The following is a 23,566-nucleotide window of genomic DNA, read 5'->3' as shown; positions in this document are numbered from 1 at the left end:
CTTAACCCGATCGCCTCCCAGGTCCCTTCCCCAGCTCGCCTCACGCCACTGGGCAGCCGCCCGGCGGGAACAAACCGTGCGGCGACGGGCCTCGAGCGCTGACCCGGGAGGGGGCGGCGGCCCGAGGCGCGGCGCGGCGCGGCGCGGCGCACGCAGTCGCCTCGCTTCCGGCAACTCAAGGGTTACGCCGCCGCGGCGGCGCGCGCCGAGGGGAGAGGCGGTTGCTGACAGGTGGCGCCTGCGCACTGGGAGCGCTCATTGTGCCCCGCAGCTGCCGAACCGCCCGCCTGCCCGCCCGCCGCCCGTTCGGCGCGTCAGTCGGCGAGAGTCCGGTGGTGGGTGCGGAGCCCGAGGCCGTTCCCGCGGCCTCATCTTCCTCCCCGTCCTCCTCGTCCCTATCCCTCACCCTGTGGCCCCCATCCCGGCTCCGTCACCCTCCCGCCCCCTACACTCAGGACGAGAATGCCCTGCCCGGAACAACCTAGCAGCGCCTAGATGGCTTTGGTCACGGTCCAGCGGTCGCCTACCCCCAGCACCACCTCCAGTCCCTGCGCCTCGGTGAGTCCCTCCAGGCGGCAGCTCCTCGCTTCTGTCACTGCGGCTCCGCTTTGCCTCAGCGGGTCCCGCCGAACGCCACTGCGCACGCGCCGCGCCTCTTCCCAGGCCTTGGCACTCAGGCTGCTGCGAACCCCCCACACCCTCATCCTACCAGCGAGCAGCGGCGACTGCCAGATGTTGAGGTTTTGGCCCCCATCACCCGCAGCACCCAGCCCCTCACCGCACTGGCTCGGAAATCTCCCGTAGCAAGCTTCCCATGGCTTGAGCACTTCCTTTCGGCTATGAGTCATTCTTGCTTTTCACCCTCCCCCTTCTTTTACCCTCTGTTGCTCTGTTGCTGGGAGGGGAACGGTGGGCTCCTACGTTACCCCCGACCCACACCCATGTCCCTTACTCACACCATTTTAGGGACCAGGTCAGTACACTGCGCATCCTTGTTCCGTCTCACCGTGTGTGAGCCTTTCACCAGTCTCTGGCATCCCTCTTGTGCTCCGTACAGTTCAGGCTTCATTGGACTGCTCAATGGTAGTTACTCCCCGGTTTCTCCCCACCCTTAAAAGATGGCAGTGGTCTCCTCTGCTTCTCGGACTTTTACCTTTCTCAGTCGGGTCCAAAAGCATCCAGTGCTGCTCGATGACCAGTGCCAATTCATTTCCATCTTACAGACACTTGTGCCTTACCTCATTGCTCATGATGGTTCTTGCTCCTGGGTTGTGCTTTGATGGTTCATCACTTAAAATGCTTGTGTCGCTAAAGGCTGTTTCCAAAAGGAAAATACCCAGCAGCCAGTTTTTTTAATTAATTTATTTTTTTGGTCTGCTGGGCTTCTCTTTGCCTACATCCCCACCCCGATTCCTTTACAGCTAGCTCTATTCTTAGGATTCATTTTTGAGAATACCTGCTAACATGCGTATTGCAGCAGTGTGGTTAAAAAAAAAAAAAGACTTAATAAATAGGCACCTAGATGAAAATATGAACAATTGGAGAAGCAGTTTCCTATAGATTGTAATTTTTAATATTGGATTTAGTCGTATCAAGGTGCAAAGAGACATTCAGTGAACTCTATGGCCTTCTGTGCAAAAGAAAGTTGGGTTGTTAATATTTGTTAACTGAGATGTGAGGTTTGGTGTCTTGAAAGCATGTCACCTTGTGATTTCAGTATGGTTTCCTGGATTTCAAAATTTTCTTGCATATATTGGTGGTTTCTTCCTTTGTGAGTATTCTTGTGTGTTTTTGTGTGACTAAATCAACAACTCTACCCTAATTGAAGAAATTACTCTATTTCAGAGGTTGTTGATCCAGAACACAAAACCGAGATCTTTGGATAGACATTTAGAGAGTCAAATTTACATTGGCTTAGGGAAGAAGTTTGTAGAAAAAAGTACATTGTTTTGCAAAATAGTTAGTACACATAGCTAGATATATCAAGCAGAAGCTGGAGGGACTTTTGCCAGACAGCTAATAAAAGGAATTCCTGCAAGGGGGGGGGGTGAGAAAGAGTTTCCAAAGCATTATGATTCTGTGACTGTACTTCAGAACTTCAGAGCTGATAAAACATTTTAGGATCTGCTAGAGACAAATATCAGAGGGGAGAAATGTAGTATTTTCATGAGTAGATTTTTCACTTTATGGTAGATATTTCAAGATTCATAACATATTTTTAGACCATCTTAATTCACTCTACTAGTAACTCCTCTGATTTTTGTGGTTATCAGGCCTACTTTTGTGTGTGGGAACAATCAAGAGTGACCATTATAAATACTAAATCATATAAGTAGATACATACATACGAAGTAGAACCCAGTATTGTAATACTATTTTCCCTGGGCATTGTTGAAAACATTTTATGTTATAATAACATTTATTAAGCCATTGTTATACTGATTGTATTGAAGTAAATGATTAATATACGGTAAAGCCTCATCTGTTTGACATGGCTTCATTGGTCAAAACTTGGTATACTTTAGAATCTTAAAGAATGTTATAGTCATTTTTGACATAACAATTAAATTTGGTCATGTAAACACTGTAGTATTTATTGTAGTAAATATTGAGTGGTAAACTCAGTTGTTAAGCTTAATGACAGATATTTCCGTATCTCCTGATCTGATCTCAGTTGTTTATACTTGGCCCTGTGTGTAGAGAAATCCTGGCACTGGTGTGTGAGAGTAACAATCAGCATTGTTAGCGTGACTGGCAAGCCGGTTATCTTTCCCTTTAAATTGTCTTCCTATTTGACTTCATCCAAAGCTGTGCTCAGCTCAGTTGTCTTGTGGTCCTTGTATTCCAGTATTGGACTGTTGTCTGACCTCCATATATTTTTCTGTTTTATCTCTTGATGAATGAATAGGTTGGTTGGTTTTCAAAGTAAGGAAGAATGCAATAGGAAGTTAGAACCATAAGTAAAAAAAGGATTTCATTTTGTGAGACTGGAGATTTAAACTTTTAGTTACTTAAAAAACTCTGTAATACTTTTTCACTGAGTATGTTGGACATTTTAATACTGTCATTATTTTTTTCGTAAAACATAAAACAAATGATCACTGAAGTGATTAATCTTCAACTTTACTGTGAAAGTGCATCCAGAGAAGTTTAACAGAGGAGGAAAGACCCATCCTAATGTGAGTGGTACCATCCAATGGGGTGGATACTGGACTGAATAAAAAGGAAAAGCCCAGCAAGGCTCCATTATTCCCTTTCTGTTTGCTTTCTGCCCACGTTAACCAGTCCCTGCTACCATGTCTTCCCTTCCCTACCATGGATTGTACGTGTAAACTGTAACCCAAAATGAGTGCTTCCTCCTTAAGTTGCTTCTTTTTAGGTATTTGGTCACAGAATCAAGAAGAGTAACCCAATACAATCACCTACTATGTATGAGTAGCCATTATAGGTACTAAGTTAGAGAAGACATTCACCTGTCTGTCAGATAATGTAATTTGGGTAACAGGGCTAGAAGAAGACAAATGTGGGTGGGTGGGAGAATAGAGATAGTGAGGACAATAATACTGTGTATATGTGAACCAGTTTGCAATGGTCATAAGTATTGTCTGAGTTCAGACTGATATAAGTTCATTAATAGCAAGTAGTAATTAGAAAACTCAAGTTCTTCTCTTGGGTTCTCATCGGTTCCAGGCATCATGCTAAATACTTTACATACATGGCTTAATTCATGTATTCCTTACAATGTGCCAAAGGAAAGCTGTCCCTGTGTTATAGATGAAGAAACCAAGGCAAGGGGTGTTTAAGGAATATGTCTTGTGTCACTCAGCCAGTGCATTATTGGAGTTGTAATTTAAATCCAGATGTGGCTAACCCTTGAAAGTAATGTTGAAATGATGGTAATGAAGAAGCAAATCGCAGTAGGTGTCTCTCAAACTAGCTTTTGAAATATAATTTGAATTTCTAGAGGCTAGTATTGAAGACAAGAGCAAGGTATCCTAGATGGAGAAAAGCTATGTGCTCCAACATTTTAAGTCAGAAAAGTACAAGGCATTAAATGAAAGGATTAAATAAGTCATTGTGAGGATTTGTTTGGACAATGAGAAATAAAAGTGAGTGGTAGCTAGGGCTGTACAGGGACTGCTGAGCCAGTATTTGAGATTAATGAAAAAGTAATCGAAAGTTCTTACAAGTTTTGAGTAAATGTGATCATAAACGTGTTTTAAGAAAATTGACCTAGGTGCTTTGGGCCAGAGGGATTTTAGGAATGACAAGAGAAGGCCATGAATAGAGCTGGTTAAGGCTATTGTTGAGGGCTGAACTGGAATTTTTGAGTGTTAATGGAAGAGACAGAGGTCAGGGATTATGAGGAAGACTGACTGCATAGAGAAATCAGAATACCAACTTTTGGAATATATTGTTCTTCCTAGAAAATAAATGGTTCCTGGGGCTGGAGAGGTGGCTCAGCTGTTAGAAGACCATTGGTCTTTTACAAAGACCCCAGGTTTGATTCTTAGCACCCACAAGGTGGTTTCCAACTGCCTATAACTCCAGTCCCAGGTGCTCTGACTCCCTCTTCTGGCCTTTAGGGGCACTGCACACATTTGAGGCAAAACACCCATATACATAAAAATGAATTTAAAAACAAAGAAAATAAATGTTTCTTTCCTTTTTTTCTTTTTTTTTTTTCTTTTTGCCTTTTCAAGACAGGGTTTCTCTGTGTAGCTCTAGCTATCCTATAACTTGCTCTGCAAACCAGGCTGGCCTCAAACTCCTCTGCCTGCCTCTGCCTCCCAGGTGCTGGAATTAAAGGTGTGCACCACCACCACCAGGCCAAATGTTTCTTAGTTAATAAGGGCAATTTAAGAATTCTTGGGCCAAGAGTGTCCCCGTGATTCAGCTCAGCAGGAGCAGTACCAACAGCAACAACAAAATCTGCTCTCTGTTCTTTCTGATAGGATTTTCCTTTTAGTAGTTTATTTTAATTTTTAAAACTGCCATTTTTATTTCCAGTTGATACATGGTAATTGTACATTTTTATGTGGGACAGCTTGGTAATTTGATACATGCCTACATTGTGTAAATGACCAAACGGTTGTATCCATCACCTTAGCCATTTATCATTTCTTAGTGTTGGGACCACTTTTAACAGCTATTTAGAAATATGTGATTTCTTATTATCAATCCCTTTGTTGATACTTTGCTTTAGCATATTAAAAGGGATTTCTCCTTTTCAGATGCACACTTGTACTTATTAACCAATGTCCCCCCCACCCCCCCACCCCCGCCTTCCCTTTCTGACACTTTCCCAGGCTTTGGTAATCACTATTCTCTTAATTTCTATAAGATCAACTTTTTAGCTTCCACATAGACTACAGAACATGTAGTATTACTCTTTCTATGTCTGAATTATTTCACCACATAATGCTGTCTAGTTCTACCCATTTTGCTGCTAATGACAGAATTTTATCTTTTTTTTTTTTTTTTTTTTTTTTTTTTTTGTAGGTAAATGCTATACCATTTGTATGGTATTTTTTTTTTTTAACCTTCTTGTCTTCTGATGAAACTTGGGTTGATTTTTTATGTTGGTGGTTTTGAATAGTACTACAATAAACGCAGGTGTTTTTTTTCATACTGATTTCATTTCCTTTGCTGGATATCTGACAGTTCTGTGTTTTGTTCTTGTTTTTGTTTTTAACTTACCATACTGCTGCCTGTTATGGCTATGTTAATTTATATTCCTACCAACAGTGTATGAAAATTCCCTTTTTTTTTCATCCTTACCAGGAAAAATGTATATTTATTAACACAAATTACATATATATTTGTGGTATATAACATGATATCTTAATGTGTATATTGAAGAATGATTAAATGAAGCTAATATTGTCATCACCTCACATTCTTTACAACAAACATTTAAAGTTGCTTAGCAATTTTTAATACATTATTAACTGTAGTCACTGTATCCTACAATATTCATGTAAAAAAAAAAAAACTTGGTACCATGAGAATATCTTCCAATCCCCACAACCTCTAAACTGGTAGGATATATTTTTGAGTTAATATTTATAATAATACCAGGTCACAGAAATACGGTGTTTCTGTTTTTGTGATCTAATTTAATCCTAGAGCAGCCCCATAAAAGGCAGGTATTATTGTTAAAATGCACTAAAGGTTATAAAACTGGTGTAAGAACATAAACTAGCCTAAGTTCCTTGGCTCTTGCTCCACATCCCTTTCCATGTTGTGTTAAGAGACACAGGACATGTAGCTTCTGTGGGATAATAATTGCTAATTGATTAAAGGATCAGATTTGAGATATAATCAAGAATAAACACTCTTTTGGTAGATCATTTATACTGTAGCATTGGCAGACTAAGCAGAATCATCTAAATCTGTACAAATCAGTTTTAAGTGATGCTCTTATTTGAAGCCCATTAGCTCTTAATGTACACAGAACTCTTATACATTAGGTATTTAATTTCCTTTCTCTTAGAAGATCAACAACAGCAAAGTAGAAATGGAAGCTTGCAGGTACTGGAAAACAGAGAGAGGGAAAGAGGGGAAGGACACACACACACACACACACACACGGGGGTGGGATGCAATGGGGGATAATCCCATAAGGCTGGAAAATGAAAGCTGGTGATTTCATGGCAAGAGAAGCTGAAACAAGTTACTGGCAAAAGGTTTGGGGTAGAGCAAGCTGGGTATTGGACATCTGTAAACCCAGCACTTAGGAGGCAGTGGCAGGAAGATTGTGAATTCCAGTTTAAGTTAATAGTGAGTTTGAGCAATTTGAATTAATAGTTAGTTCCTGACCAGCCTGGGCTTCAAAGGGAGACAGTTCAGGAAGAGGTAGGCAGTAGGGGGAAGAATTTAGCATTTCTTTGTATTTAATGTATCCTTCTTAATCCTGCTATCTTATAATTCATAGTTCATAATTGTGACCCTGAATCATCACAAGAAGGCCTGATTTAAGCAATAAAGATTGAGTGTGGTGTATTTTTAGATAGTTGTCCATCCAGGTTTCAGCAAAGTTATAATGTTTAATGTGCATAATTTAGCATTGCATGGTGGTGTGCATTTGTAATCTCTGCTACTCCACAGGCCAAGAGAGAAGTATTGTGAGCTTAAAAGATAGCATGGTAAATATTGTAAGACCATCATTAAGGGAAAATAAAATGTATGATTGGGGAATTCATAGTTTATTCATAAACATATTTTCTCTTTTTAAAGTTTTTTTTTTAAATGAATTTACTGTATGACATCAGAATGGGAAATGACTCAATTACAACCTTACAATGACCCTTCTTTAAAACAAATAATCCTTGTTTATATCAGACTAAGAAATTGGAGGATTCTGAGATAGTCACTGAAAACAGTGACTAGAAAAGTTTCAGAACTGAAGTAGGGATAATTTAGCCTGATGTTCTTCATGAACATTACCCCTGTAGATCACTGGTGTTTGCTAGTACTGTAGTTGCCCTCATCACTTCTTCCTGAAGCTGCTCACCTTGCTACTTCTGAAAGAAGCAGTGAACTATTGCATTCTTCTGGGAATAGCCTGCAGCAGAGGGCTGCAGTGTCCCAGCTGTGAAAGCCTGATTTGCTGTGACTGCACTTGTGACCCTGTTGCAGACGTCAAAACAAGAGACATGTTGAGATTAGCTGGTTCCTGAAGGGGATATTTCAGGTGGGGGCTGCTGACAAGAGTCCCGTTGAAACACTACTTTTTCCTTCAAGACACATGCAATGCCCATTCCACCAACATAAGTGGAGTGGTAAGATGAAGGTGGATTTCAGCACCCCTACCTTCTGTTGCCTGTACTCATGAGTCCCCTTACCTATCACTCTACTCCAGTTTATTTCTTTGAAAATATTTAAACATTTATTTGTTGTGTGTAGGTATGCATGTGCCACAGCATATACATGGAAGTCAGAGGACAACTTAAGAAGAGTCAATTCTCTCCTTCTAGCATGTGGATTATGAGAATTGAACTCAAGTCACCACACTTGGCAGCAAGCATCTTTACTAGCTGAACTATCATGTTGGTCTCCATATCTTATGTCTTAATAATGCCAGATAAAAGAGATATTACTGAGTTACATATACATATTCAGATATGGACACACTTTCCTTTCTTAACAGAGGAAACAAAGCCAAGACAAATACAAAGTTATTGCTGTTAAATAATCTCCCATCACAAAGTAGATTTCTGTGAAGTGTAAATATTTAAAGTGATACTGATGAAAGTTTGGAAACAGTCTTACAGACTTGCACACACTGAAGAAATAGCAATGGCATTATGTAAAATATGGAAATGCACGAAAATATGGAGAAGGAAATTAAAAGCAGGTGTCATCATTGCTTGATTTCTCTCTTCTTTTTGTGTGAGAACTGTGTTACTTCAGCTGGCCTCAGATTTGTGACTTTTTGGGTTTAGTTTCCAGTGGTGGCATTTCCATCAATATATTTTATAAGCTGAAAGGTTGCTGTATATAATCTTGTCTTAAATATTTTAAAGTTTGGTTTATTTCACAGATATTTGTTCTGTCAAGAATGGCTTCACTGAGAAATTATATTGTGACTCATTCTGACTATTGTTGGTGGGCATCTAGATTTCCCCATCCTTTTTCTCTACAGTGAATTACATTGCAGTGAGCATTATTGTTCATAGATATTTGAATGAATTTGGAACATTTATTAAGATTTCAAGACATGCAATTATTGGAACACAGGGTATAAATACTCTTCAGACCACTATAACATATTTATACTTTGTGAAAAGGTTATTTCAATTAACATTTATTCCAACCAGCATCATTTAAGAATGCTCATTTCTCCTGACCTTATTAACATTGAATAATCTCATTTCAGTTTTAATAATTACTGATTTGAAGGAAAGGAGTAGTATCTACTCTAGTAATTGGATTGATTTTGTATTTTATTACTAGGTAGGCTACCTATTTTTCAGATGTTTAGTAGGTATTTATATTAATTTTTTAAAAGCGACAAATTTAGGACTGAGGTTGTAGCTCAGCTGGTTGAGAGCTTGCCTAGTTTGCACAGAGCTTTGGGTTCAGTTTGCAGCACCATATAATATCAGGCATCATGGCATAAGACTGCAATCCTAGTTTTAGGTTTTCCTGGGCTGCAAGAGACCCTCCTTGTCTGTCTCCCACCTCCCCCCTAAAAAAAAAACCCAAGTAAAAAAATGAAATATGAAGTATAATTTACAAATTCTCAAATATGTCTGTTTAAATAACTTTGTAATTCAGTGATTTTTAGTAAATTACAGAATTGTACAACCTGCTGCACTTCAATTCTGTATTTCCTGGTTTTTGAACCATTTCTTAATTCTTTTAAATTACCTTCTTGCTATATTAGGACTATTGTTACAAGCAGTTTTCCCACCAGCCTGGTACCACAGCCTCATCCGCCCCAAATAACACACAGAGACACTGTATAGATATAAAGCTGTTGGTCTGTTACTGGTGTTCCTTATTGGCTAGCTCTGTCTTAAATATTAACCCATTTCTATCAATTTAAGTATTTCCACGTGGTCTATCTTACTGGAGAGAGGGTCCAGACCTCTTCCTCTCTCAAGTCTCTACATCTTGAATCTCCTCTACTACATCTCTCAGAATCCTTCTTGTCTCCTAGTCCTACTTATCTTGCCTTCCTATTTGCCAACAGTGCTTTATTAATTAACCAATAAGAGAAACATATTTACAGAATGACATCTCCCACCATCTCCTCTATTCTGTCTAAATAAAAAGAAGGGTTTCAACTATAACATAGTAAAATATATAACAAAACAGTTATCAAATAAGAACTATAGTTAACAGTATCTAGTCTATTAACATTTAGCAAGATTTAAAGAACATATTCTATCATCTATCCTATCTTTGTGAGTCTACAGTCCTATATATAACTTATCTTTAATCCTAACTAAGGAAAACTATAACCATGACTGTCTTCAACTCCATCAAAGACCACAGAAGGATAATATATAGACTCTAGAAATGACAGAGACATCTTGCTACCTGGTAAGTCACCTGAAGTTCTTCTGTAATGTTTTATCTTTAGCCTATAGGCTATAGTGTGTCTGTCAGACTCCTCAGCAAAGCAGGAAACTTAAACTGTCCCACCTGTGTTGGCAGTTTATCAGTCACTTTTCTCTGTGTCCTGCAGAATATCTGGCAGACTCTTCCATGAAACAGGAACCCTACAGCAATGTCCATCTTGTTTCAGCAGTTACTTTTCTGTGGGTCCTGCATGCCCAGTTTATATAGCATAAAGTCAAACAGTCCAGACAAGAGCAGTATCTTGCTCAAATGGTTAGTCTTGACATATTGGAAGTATTACGAGTTTCTTCGATGTTCATCTTCCTTTGTGACACAGGTGGTGTTGCCAGAAGCAGTTGTGCCTCACTGTTAAGAAAAACCCTAAGACATTTTAAATGCCATATTCTGTAGTTCTTTGAAAGGTTTGAAGAAGCCTATTCATCTCCAATACATCTTTGTATGTCTAGAAAACCTAACTCACCTAACTATAAGTTTTGACTATTATAGGTAACTATAATCTGTACTTAGTTATACATTACACGTTTAAATGAGCTATTTAAACACAATACCTAACCAAGAGGAGAAATATACATATCAAAAAATTGACCTTAAATTTGTATCAATAAATGAAAATCCTTTCCAAAACAAAGTATTCATTTTTATACCATAATCCCCTTTTTGCCATTGAAAAGAGATTGGTTGTGATCATTAACCATTTATAACCAATGCCATATAAATTTAAGCAATTATAAACAATATTTTAGAATTTGGGTGTCGTTCTTTCCAAACTGCTTCCTGTTGGTAGGGGCGATGTCTTGGGGATCCTAAGAAGATGCAGAAATCTTGGTTGTAGTGATCTGCAAGGTTGCCTTGTCCAAAGTGTTTTGAATGGTGGATCACCTGGGACACTGCTTCAGGGGGTCTTGCTTGATCAAACCATGTTAGTCTGGAAGGAATCCATAGCTTTTCATTTTCTGTGGAAACATTCACAAAATGACATCTCCCATCAGACTGTTAATGATTAGTTCTATTTATTTGAAGTATTTGCTTTTTAACTCAGTTTTTATTATGTAGCACAAATTCTGTTTGTTCTTAATAATAAAAATTGGAGTCAGCTATTAGGGGGTGAAAGGTGAAGGATCAGAGAAGCAGAATGGCCAACCACTAGAGAGTTCTTACCTTAACCAATGCTCAGAATAAAGGAGCAATTCTGTTGTTACGAATCCTTAGACTGTATTCATCTCTACGAGTCCTCAAACTGCTTCAAACTGACTGCTACAGACTGATTGCTACTCACACTGCCCTGAGCTTCTGTCTCTTCCTGCCTTATATTCCTCTCTCTGACCAGCCATATCCCTTTCTGCCTCACCTCCTGAGTGCTGATATTAAAGGTGTATCACCCCAAGTGCTAGGATCACCTTCGTGTGAGCTCTGTTTCTCTTTTAGACCGGATCAATTTTGTGTAGCCCAAGGTGGCCTTTAATTAACAGAGATCTGTCTGCCTCTGCCTCCCAAGTGCTGGGATTAAAGATGTGTACCACCACAGCTGCCTAGCCTCTATGACTAACTGGTGTGGCCGCATTAAAGGTTTGTGCCACCACTGCCTGGCCTCTGGCTAACTAATGTGGCTATCTTTACAATGTGATCTTCAGGCAAGCTTTATTTGTTAGACATAAACAAAATATGACCATATTATTTCTCTTAGAATAAAGTCAGCAACTGAAAGTTTGGCTGTGAGATACTGAACGAGTCAGTCCTGCTAGCCTCTTGAGCCTGGACTCTCTCCCACTTCCTGCACTGCACTCTGCCCACCATTAAGCTCACATGCTGTGCTCCCTTTGGTCTTTAGGCTTTGGCACATGCTTTACCTGGAACACTTTTCTTTCACTCCTTACCTAACTAATTCCTACTCATCCTTCAGGGTTCAGCTTAAATGTCACTTTTGGGAAGCTTCCCTGACTCTACCCCCCCTCCCCCCAGACAATGGTAGGTGTTCCTTCTGTGCACACCCTAGTACCCTGTACTTAATCATGAGGGCTCTTATCAGTTCACTATACTTATTTATTTGGTCGTTTATCTACCTAACTTTTAAGCCTTGGTTTGAGTTCCTTTGATTATTTTTATATCATCAGGACTCAACACATTTGACACTGAAATTAGTGAATGGATTCATGACTATAATTATATTTAGCATTTTGCTTTCATTTTGAATTCTATTATTTTTTAAGAATAGAAAGATGTCTCAGAAGCCCATTGGATATGACTACTTTCAATTTAGGTACTTGTTGCCAAATTGTCTTTGTTTACAACCACTGTATAAAATTTCACTGTACCCTCATCAGCCCTAAGTAACATCCTTATCATCAATTTTATTATAAAAATAGCTATTGTTTATTGAGCACTTATTATACCCAGTATCTTTACATCTACTAGGCAAGCACTCTACCACTGAACTACTGTCTAACCTCCTGTGGTGAGTATCTTATCTGTGTTGCTATTTAAGGAGGAAAAGGCTCATGTGAGGGACTGAGGTGTTTGATACAGTGGTGTTTCTGCAGTCCCAGTGCTGGGAAGGCTGAGATAGGCTGGTCCCAGGGGCCTGCTAACCAGCCACTTTAGCTGAACCCTTGAGCTCCAGATTGTCTCAAAAAATAATGTGATTGAGAAAGACACTGAACGTTGACTTTTGGCCTCTGTATGTATTCCCACACACATGGACACACTCATGCGAACACATACCAGATTGACTCAAGTGCCTGAGAAAACCTGCCTTTGATACTGAAGAGTACTCTCGGGTTTCTCATTCTTCTCTATTTTAAGTGAGAAGATGCAGTTTCTAGATTATGTGCAGTCTGAAAATTACACTGTGCATCATTGCATCTTATACAGCATGAGTAGATATCAACCACTCTTGGTTCCATGAACTTAGGACTGCACTGTACTTTCACTAAATGCTTGCTAACTGCTGACTATAACAGTGTCTGTGTTTGTATCCTGTTTTTGCATTTATTTGTTTACTCATTTATGGAGAGGGGGCATTGCCCTGGGTGTGGAAGTTACAGTACAATTTGTGGAGGTTGGTTTTCTTCTTCCATTATATAGGTTCCCAGGATCAAATCTAGGTAGTAAGCTTGGCACTAAGGGTCTTTACCAGCTGAACCATCTCTCTGGCCCCATATTTATTTATTTATTTATTTATTTATTTATCTATCTACTCAAACAATCTAGATGTAATAGGCACACAGTTTACAATAGAAGAAAAGATGATTGCTGATAAGATCTTTTACTCAACCTGAAATATGCCAGAGAGTGGGCATACATGAGAGACTTTAAGACTCTTGTTGTTCAGCAAGTCTTTAATAACTGTTGTATTTGTGTAGTCCCATCTAGTCTCTTCCTGGTTCTCAGTACTGAACCATTTTCAGACACTTTTTTTTCCAACAGCCCTTTGAGCATAGGTGCAAATGAGTGTGTGTCAAGGGATGCAGCTGAAATGCTCTTGGCTCTGAAAGGTATTGATAGGCTCCTTCAAGTCCTTTAAAAGTTAGGGAGAAATATTTCATTCATTGAGTGGGACAGGATATACTTAGAAGCAAATAGGAAGAGGAAGCACTATGTCTTGGTCTATATTTATAGAGCTGTTTGATTGTAGTTCTAAAAAGCAAAACAAAACAAAAAAATTACCTAGCACCTTTTTATGTCCTGCGTTTACTTGAGTCACAGGGTGTCTGTTTATTCATTTATGCCACTACTGGTGATCCAGCATTTAGCTAGTTCCTGAAGTCAGGAAACAAGAGTATGAGTAAAGAGATCCGTGTTAAATAAATAGTTAAATTACAGTGTTGTAATTGCAAATGTGTAACCCTTAAAGATGGGAAGAGGTGGACTGGAGAGGTGGCTCAGAGGTTAAGAGCACTGACTGCTAGTCCAGAGGCCCTGAGTTCAATTTTCAGCACATGGAGGCTTACAATAATGTGTAATAACATCTGGTGCCCTCCTCTGGCCTGCAGGCAGACTACTGTATACTAAATAAATAAACTTAAAAAAAAAAAAAAAAGATGGAAAGAGGCCACCCAGTAGCAGGTACTTCTTAGTTGAGCCTTAAATGAGAAATTATATTTATTAAAAATGGGAACCAATCAGCAAGCAAAGGGTTAGGAATGAGTAGCAGGAGGGAGGGAAGCATGAACTTAAGCCATGGGGCTAGAAATGACATGTGTGCTGAGAACTGTAAGCAGGACAGTACCTAGTACCGTGTAATTTGTAGAAAATAGGGGTGGAGAAATAAAGATAATTTCTTGTTCATTTTAGCATTTGTAGCCTTGCTTTTAGCCTAGACTATGGTGTATATGTGTGTTTCTGAAATTTCCTAAAAATGCCTTTGTTTTAGCTGACTCTAGCCTTGAACTTGCTGTATAGCTGAGACTGGTTTTGATTTTCTGATCCTCCTTCTCTAACCTCTTGAGTGCTAGTACATAGTGCCATGCCCTGCTTAAAGTGATTGTTAAAATTTTATGATTGAGCAAGAAATGTTGAAATATAACTGTTGGTCTAGGAATTTAGTCAGTGGTAGGGACTTGACTAGAGTACACCAAGTTCAATCCCTAGCAGTAGAACCGAAAGAGAAGTAAGTCTTAGTAATAGCAGCCATGTTATATGTGTTTGCTATGCACCAAACACTGGGTTTTAACAGACATCACAACAACTATTTCATGGAACATTATAGTACCATTGTTCCCATTTTATAGGTGAAAACTTGTTCTCAGGAAGATGTCAAAGAGAACAGTAATTCAGTCCTGCTAACATGGAAGAGTGTGATTAGACTGGTTGCCACAGAGAGCAACTATTAGACCAGTTTACCTTCTTGATGTCAGAATTGGTTTCCGAGTTTAGGTGATATATTATTTATTCCACTTTTATTTATTTCCTTTTTTACCTTTTAAATTTTTATTTGGTCTGTATGAGTGTTTTGCCTGTTGGTTTTTGAGTCGTATGTATCTGGTGTCTGTGGATGCCAGAAGAGGGTGATCCCCTGGGACTGGAGGTACAGATGGTTGTGATCTGCTATGTGGGTGCTGGGAATTGAACTTGGGTCCTCTGTAAGAGCAGTAAGTGCTCACCCACCAAGCCATCTCTCAGCCCAATTTCTACAGTTTTAATTATTTAGTTTTACCTTTGCCCTGCTATGGTGTGAATTGCTGTAGTTTGTGTGATTTTTCTGCTGTTGCCTTGGCACTTGAGAATCTTTTGTTTTTCTCCCTCCCCTTCCTTCCCTGTCTCCTTCTTTTCTTATTGAGACAGGGTCTCACCATATAGCTCTGGCTGTCCTGGAACTCACTATGTAGGCCAGACTGGCCTGAAATTCATAGAGATCCACCTGCCTTTACCCCTCAGGCACTGGGATTAAAGGCAAGTGCTGCCACACCCAGCCTAGCAGAGGTTTCTTAAGAGACTTCTCATAGATTGTGGGATGATATAAGAGATCATTGGAATTTACAAGTCCAGTAGAGACATGTGTGATCAAAAATCTAGTATTGTTAAGTGCAAACTGAGTATGAGAGGCACAAACTAGGTGTGATTTTAGGAAGAAGACTTCAGGGAATGTGGAACAAAGTTACAGGAGCAAAATGCCTGTAGTTAGCAAATTGAAAGATTGTGTGTGTGTGTGTGTGTGTGTGTGTGTGTGTGTACATAAATATGTGTGTGTACTTTTAGGTTTTACTTTCTTCCAGCTGCTTTTACAATTAGAAGCCAGTTTTTTCTCTACCAGGTGATCATCAAAAGATACTAACATTTAAGACACAGTACCAAAAGAGACCAAAGCTTCTATCTTTGGAAAACTGTGTGGGTATTTATTATCCTTCTCCTCACTACTTTTTCCTCTTGTTTCTATTCTTTCTACCACTTAAAGAAAATGAAAAACCCAGGTAGTATATTTTTTTTTAATGCTGCAGATATATAGGAGAATATATGAACATTGTGTTTATTGAAGTTAAAAGAAGGTATCGCCATGCAACTTGTTGAAACAATAATTTTATTGTTGCATCAGACTCTTGAAGAAACATCAAAGTGTTTGGAGAGATGGCTCAGCAGTTAAGGGCATATAATGCTCTTCCAGAGGACCTGGGTTCAATCCCTAGTACCTAAAAGGTGGTTCACAACTGTGTAACTCCAGTTCCAGGGACTCCAAAGCCTATTCTGTCTCCCAGGGACACTGCCTGCATGTGGTACACAAAAGTACATTGAGGCAAAACACTCATACACACAAAATAATAACAATTAGTAGCTATTAGTGTAAGCTATATGTTAGCATCTCAATAATAAAAAATTTGTTAGCATCTCAATAATAAAAAATTCAATTAATCTTATTTACTTCAGGTTTTGAAAACAAGGCTCAGCCTGTAACCAGGTTGTCCTAGAACTTACTGTGAAGCACAGGCTGGTCTTGAACCCATGGTGATCCTCTTGCTTTAGTTTCCTGTGTGCTAGGATTATTAATAGAAACCACTATGCCTGGCTTGATTTGTCTTCTGTATATGTCTATTAAAACTGTAACTCTCAAATTTCATAATTTAATGCTGATGTTTTGGGGTTTGATGTTCCTCATTTAGAATAAACATCTTAACTGTCAATTCTAATACAGTCCATATGAGACTGAAACAGCCCTGAAAGTTTTCTCATTCTTTTTTCTTTTTAGGTCTTCAGAAATACTTGAGTGATCTAGTACACTGGTTAGATATGGAGTCTGGAAACTGTTGCGCTGAATCTGTATCTGGCTTTATAACCTACTAGACTTGGATAGGCTACTTTGGGGTAACGATAGTACTTCTTTTGCAGGAATATTGTGAGAATTAAATAAACATGTTTCAATAATATACCTGATATCAGTAAGCATGTATGTACATGTGAAGTATTAGTCATAATAGTGATTTACAGTTACTATTTAATTATTAAGCCTTTTTAATTATAACTCAGATTTGGTGGGGAGGATATTTACTTTATAAAAATAGAGTTCAAATGGCTTGATAGTTTAGTTTCTCTTTAAACTTTTTTCTTAAAATTTTTGTATTTGAAAGGGGCTTTATTAGTGTAGTAAGTAGTTTGTTAGTGTCATTAAAAATTTTCACTTAATAAAAGTTTTGTTCTTTGAAATTAGAGAATCTCTAGTTGCTTATCTGTATAGTAAACACCATTGCATTTGTTTTTTTTTTTTTCACAACCTAAGGCACCATATGAAATGACCCATACAACTGTCATGTTCAAAAATCCCCTTCCCTTATAAGTTTATCAGTCTAACATATTACTTTAATGACATTTCACTATTTGATAAGATCACTGCAGGTGGTCATCTTAGTTTGTATAATCGAATTATGAACTTGATATATTTCTGTTACATGATTGCGGCAACAAATCATCTGGTAAAATAGAACAGAAATAGCCAGAAATTCTCTAATCTAGAGAATTCAAACACACTGGATGTATTCATGAGTTTAAATATGTATCTTTGTGCAAGAAAAGAATAGGTAAGAAGGGTGAACTGTCTAGTTCAGCTATGACAAGCAACTCTTAGATGTATTTCCAAAGCCACTGAATGAACTCATATGTGATATAACAAGGGGTCTTTGGTTCAGGCTTTGGTTGAACAACACATTTTCCACATTGAACCCTGTAAGGAAAAAAAAAAAAGGTTCTTCACATGAAAGAACTGAAAAAAAAGAAAACTTCTCTTTTTTTTTTACTCTTTCTGGGGCATTTAAAGAGAGGGCCTCATTCTGTAGTCCACATTGTCCTAGAAATTACATGGTAGTCCAAGCTGCCCTTGAATCCCTGTGATTGCCCAGCCCAGTAGTGCTGGGATTACAGGCAGCAGCCACGGTCTCCCATTTTAGCTGTCTTGACCTGTCTGTATAATAATCTGTAGTTTTCTCAACTCTATAAGCATTTTACACTGATTCTGTGTGTTTTGCTTGTTTATTTATTTATTTATTTGAAACAGGGTTTCTCTGTGTAGCCCTTGGCTTTCCTGGAATTCGCTCTGTAGACCAAGCTAGCCTTGAACTCAGAGATCTGCCACCTTTGCCTCTAGTCCTGGGACAAAAGGTCTGTGCCACTTCTGCCCAGCAGTTCTGTGGTTTTTAAACTAAGCTTATTAAAGTGTTATTGAGCATAAAGGAAGTCTAGTTAGATGTAGTTTAACTGAAAATGTCTAGGAACTCCAACACTTTCTTACTGAATTCCCGAATGATGTATAAGCTTGAAAATTAAATCAAGAGCTTTATGGAGTAAAAACCTATCCTTAGGATATTCCTGCTTAACCACCATTTGTGGCATCTTAATCTGTAGGATTTAATATGTTACGGTAATTTAGTAAACAAGCCTTGTAAGGACCCGAGGATGATGTGGACCTCTGGCATGTCAGATGAAAGCAGATATCTGGCTCCCAGATTAGGTTTGGGTTTATTCCAGTCGATTTGAGGTACTTAAATCAGCAAGCACAGGGCATATATATATATATATATGCTTGTATGTATATATGTATTTATGTATTTTCCTTCTGATACATACTTTCACTCTCATCCCCCAAACTCTGCAACTGAATATATTCATTTGCAAACATTGATGCCATGTGTCTACTGTGTATATTTAATCTTTAGGTCATTGAAATAGTCTACTCCTTGTTTGTTTGTTTTTTTTGTTTGTTTGTTTGTTTTCCAAGACAGGTATTGCTTTGGAACCTGTCCTGGAACTTGCTCTGTAGACCAGGCTGGCCTTGAACTCACAGAGATTCTCCTGTGTAAGGCCTGAGTGCAGGGATGAAAGGTGTGCGTCATCAACACCAGGCTATACTACTCTTTTTAAAGTCAGTTATCTTATTTTGAACATGTAATTTAGAATATTTTATTTGTAAGTTCATTTAATTTTGTTGATGTACTGACATCTCCCATTTGATAGTTTTTGATGGGCTTCTGGGAATGAAATCATACACGTGGCCTAGAGGCCAATGCTCGATATTGTTCCTTTATAATTTTCCACCTTATATTTTGAGACTGAACCTGGAGCCCACCAATTTGCTATACTCTGTGGCTAGCAAGCCCCTCAGGTCTTCCTGACTCTGTTTTCGGTGCTAGGATTATAGGCCTGTGTAGTCACAGCAGTTTTTTTGAATCAGGGATCCAAATTCAGATCCTCAAGCTTACACAGCAAGCACTTTGCCCACTGTGCTGTCTCTCTAGCCTTTTTTTTTTTTTTTTTTTTTTTTTTTTGAGACAGTATTTTACTCATGTTGCCCATGGAGGCCTTGAACTTGCTCATAGCTCTAGGTAGGTCTGGAGTTTGTGAACTTCCTGTCTTAGCATCCTGAGTAGCTAAGATTATAGGCCTATACCACTGAGCCTGGCTGTTGCTGTAGTTTTGTATGTATATTTCCTTTGACTTTATCATTTTTTAATGGAGCCTGGGATCAAACCCAGGACATTGTGCTTGTGAGAAGTGCTCTATCACTGAGATAAATCCAAGTCCTTCCCTTGCCATGGCTATGTAATACATCTAAAAATTTCTATTGGAATATTGGAGTTAGTTTTATAAATACTGTTTCATAGGGGTTCATAGAATTTTAGCAATGGAAAATTGCCCAACTCCCCATTTTAATGTTAAATGATTTCCAGATTCTGACTCCAAGGATAAAAGTCAGAATAGCTGATCTCTTTGGGTAACTTCAGGGGTCTTTGTGCTATAGGAAAAACTGTGTATCATATCTTTGGTAGTAATTGATTGGATATTTGTTAGGCATTCAAATGACCACCTGGATTCTAGACCAGGCTTAGATTTCAGTATAACACAGACAGAGGTCATGCATTTAAATAGGATTGTGAGCTTAGGCAGATGACCTAAATTAGTAAAGCTGACCAGGTGGGGACTGGACTGTGGTAAATGAGGGACTATATACCCTGTACTGAAGGGCTGCTGGCTGTGACTTAATACGACTTAATACACACCCAGTGTTGCTAGAAATATGTCATATTTAGAAAAATGCTGATAGTGAAGATGAATGGAATCTCCTGATGTTTTCAGATCAGCAATTGAAATATCTAGAAAAATTTGGCCACAAGAAACAGAAGATCAAGCTTAAGTCATAGAATATTTTTGACTTATCTTGTAACAAATCCATACACACATACACACACACACACACACACACACACACACACATACACACACACACACACACACACAGAGGGACTACTATCTTAGCAGTTCAGTTGTATCATAAACACCCACTTACTTTCTTCCTTCTCTCAACACTGAGTCTTGAACCTAGGATCTCACACATGCTAGGAAAGTGTTCTATCACTGAGCTACATCTCCAGCAAGATCCAAGTTCTTTTTATCCTTCTGTTTTGCCATCTGTAGTATATTGGGAGTCTATTTTCCGTTTTTTTCCAAGTAAAAGATGGCTAATGTAGCACTAAGTAGCACATCCATGTTTGTTGCAGGAAGTGGTAGAAAGGGTAGCGTTAGCAGTGGCTCTACCTTTGGGAAAGCAAAAGTTTTCTAGAAGCTATCTAAGGGTTTCTATTGCTATGATAAAACACTAAGACCAAAAGAGAGAGCTTAAACAGAGCAGGGACCTGGAGGTGGGAGGTTTTATAGACAGAGACTATAGAGGACTGCTGTTTATTAGCTTGCTCTCCATGGTTGCTCAGCCTCTTTTGTCATAGAACCTAGGACCACCTGCCAGGAGTGGCACCACCCAGTGAACTGGAACTTCTCTCATCAATCAGTAATTAAGAAATGCACTATAGACTTGTCTACAGGCAGATATTATGGAGGCATTTTGTCAATTGAGATCCCTTCCCCCCATACTCTTAATTCTTAATGACTCTTGCTTACTAGGACAGAGGCAAACTCTCCATTCCTAGAAGATTTGTTTTTGAGGTGTAGACAGGAAATATATTACATCACCACATATAGTTGTAAGATCATTCACAAAAGTAAGTATATGGCTTTTTTTCTTAAATGTTGAGTAGCAACAAGGGAGAAGGATGTTTGTAATAGATGTTGTCTAACCTTGGCCTACCATAACAATGAATACAGTTTTAAACTATTTTAGTTTTCAAACTTTTCATTACATTTTATTTATTCTCTCTGTGGGTGCACACCTATGCATGCTCATATCATAGCACATATGTAGAGGTCAGAGAACAACTTTTGGAAGTCAGTTCTTTCTTTCTACCACGTGGTCGTGGGAGTTAAATTCAGGTTATTAGGCACTTTTGTCCATTGAGTCATCTCACCAGTCCTAGAACTGTATCTTGAGAAATAATGAGCCTACCAGTAGTACAGAGTCATCTAACAGGTCATCAGTTTGTGGGAACTTTATGAAAGCCATTGAAGAGGGAAAGGAAAGAGTTTAGGAGCCAGAGGGGATGGAGGAGACCATGACCCACTGAATCAATTAAGCAAGGCTCACATAGGATTGTAGACTGAAACAGCAAGCACTGGGCCTGCACAGATCTGCACTTGGTCTTCTGTGTATGTGTTGTTGCTGTTAGCATGGTGTTTTTGTGGGATCTTAACAGTGAGGGCAGGTGTGTCTCTGACTCTTGTGCCTGCTCTTAGGACTCTTTTCCTCCTCTTGGGTTGCCTTGTCCAGCCTTGATATTAAGACTTTTGCCTTGTCTTAATGTATCTAATTTTTTCTGTTTGGTTGTTGTCTCTTGGAGGGCTGCTCTTTTCTGAAGGGAAATGGAAGGGGAGTGAATCTGGGAGAGAGAGGAGGTGTGGAGAACTGGGAGAGTGGAGGGAGGGGGAAAGTGTGGTCAGGATGTATGAGAGAAGAATATATTTCCAATAAAAAGTCTTATTTTACTTGCATTCACTATTCTATTATTCCTAGTTGGTTTTAGCAGTCAGCAGAACTTGAAAGTAAAAAAGCCAGAGTTTAAGTCGTGATAATTGGGCAAGTATACTTCATCTTTCAAAGTCTACCATTCTTTGACTGGAGAATGTGTATGTAGCATTGTAATTTAGAATAGTTAATTGCAGAGGCTCTGGATTCAGAAAAACTGGAGCTGGAATCTTTTTCATGCTAAGTACATTCCATAATCTGTCTCTTCCTCTGTAAGATGAAGTTAATTGTTGTGCCCTGACTGATGGAGTCTTCCTGAAGATCATTTGAGAAATAGGGAAATCCCACCTTATCAGAGTTCAGAACTGAACATATGAGGCGAAAATCAAATATTACCCTATAGGAAAACAGGGCTTTTATTATCTCTGGAAAAAATGCCATAAATCACCTATAAACACCAACATCTATGTTTCTGAGTATGTTAACTGTAGCCGAAACTGTCTGATGTGACTCAGTTGCTCACACTTTGTACTCACTTTGTCTTGTCTCATATATTTGCTGAATACAATGCCAGATAAATTTATATACATTATAACATTCTTACAAATATTTATCTGTTCAGTACATAAAGCCACATTAGCGTAAATAAAGTGCATATTTAACTCCAGAATTATTATTGATGAGATAGTTAGCTTGCCATCAAGACTGGCCTTTTTAAGTCTGTTGTTTTTACCATAGATGGCTTAGGATATTTGAGAATGAAGAAACTGAGGTTGTCTAGGGTTCAAGTTAGGTCCTCACTGTGCATAACTGAACCAGTGGTTTTTTTTTTTTCTACAAGAAAAGATAACAGATGAATATAGCCAAGGAAATAATAACATCATTTTAGAGCTAAGGATTTAGGATCATCTACTTGTTTTGAAGGAAAACTACTACTAAGTGTTTCTGGATGTATAGGCTAAAATGAACATGGTAATAACAAGATAATTTTATATTGTCTGAATTGTGGAGCATACCATCTAATATAATATTTTGATTTTTAAATTCAAAATATTCCTTTCAATTTATGATGAAGATTTCTAAAGGACAAAGTGTTACTAAGTGGATTGCAAGATGTCAGGAAGCTGTAAAGACAGTTCAGTTGGGAGTCATTCATCAAGGCATTAACCATTTTCAATAAAAACTACACAGAGCTATAGTTAGTTATAAATGGTCTGTTTCAATGCTGACATGAATGTCTAAGAGGATTTTAAGCACTGACAGTATTGTGTATGTTGATAAAAATCTGCAATTACTTTTTTTCCTTAAAATACTCTGGGATTTTAGTTACTTGGGCCAGATTGTGTGTGTGTGTGTGTGTGTGTGTGTGTGAGAGAGAGAGAGAGAGAGAGAGACAGAGAGACAGAGAGAGAGACAGAGTGCTTAAGTATCCCTATTATTGCCCTCTAGGAAGATAGGTAGGGCTCTCCTCTTCTTAGAGCAATTGTTTATTTTGCATGTTGCAAAGGGCATATTTTGGGAGATCCAAAACTTAAAAGCAATAATAATGACAGTAAAACTCCTAAGGACAATGATATGCTTTTGTTCAAGTGCTGTCAAGTGTTTTCTACTGAAAGGAAAGATGTCTAAACTTGTGCCTTATCATTT

General features: G+C 38.7%; 1 protein-coding gene across 1 annotated transcript in view; it reads left to right on the top strand.

Annotated features, from left to right (window-relative positions):
• The first annotated feature begins 231 nt into the window (after nucleotides 1–231).
• The window catches only part of Ssh2 (slingshot protein phosphatase 2), a 232,841-nt gene continuing 209,506 nt past the window's right edge, over nucleotides 232–23,566 (top strand). Inside the window, exon 1 of the mRNA XM_051179935.1 lies at nucleotides 232–558. Within this exon, the coding sequence (XP_051035892.1) occupies nucleotides 496–558 (63 nt within the window). The 5' untranslated portion in view covers nucleotides 232–495. The remainder of the gene's footprint in view (nucleotides 559–23,566) is intronic.

The sequence above is a fragment of the Phodopus roborovskii genome, unplaced genomic scaffold (genome assembly GCF_943737965.1).
Source record: "Phodopus roborovskii unplaced genomic scaffold, PHOROB, whole genome shotgun sequence".
Taxonomy (NCBI): domain Eukaryota; kingdom Metazoa; phylum Chordata; class Mammalia; order Rodentia; family Cricetidae; genus Phodopus; species Phodopus roborovskii.
The sequence above is the reverse complement of the archived record's forward strand: the minus strand, read 5'-3'. Positions and strand labels throughout refer to the sequence as shown.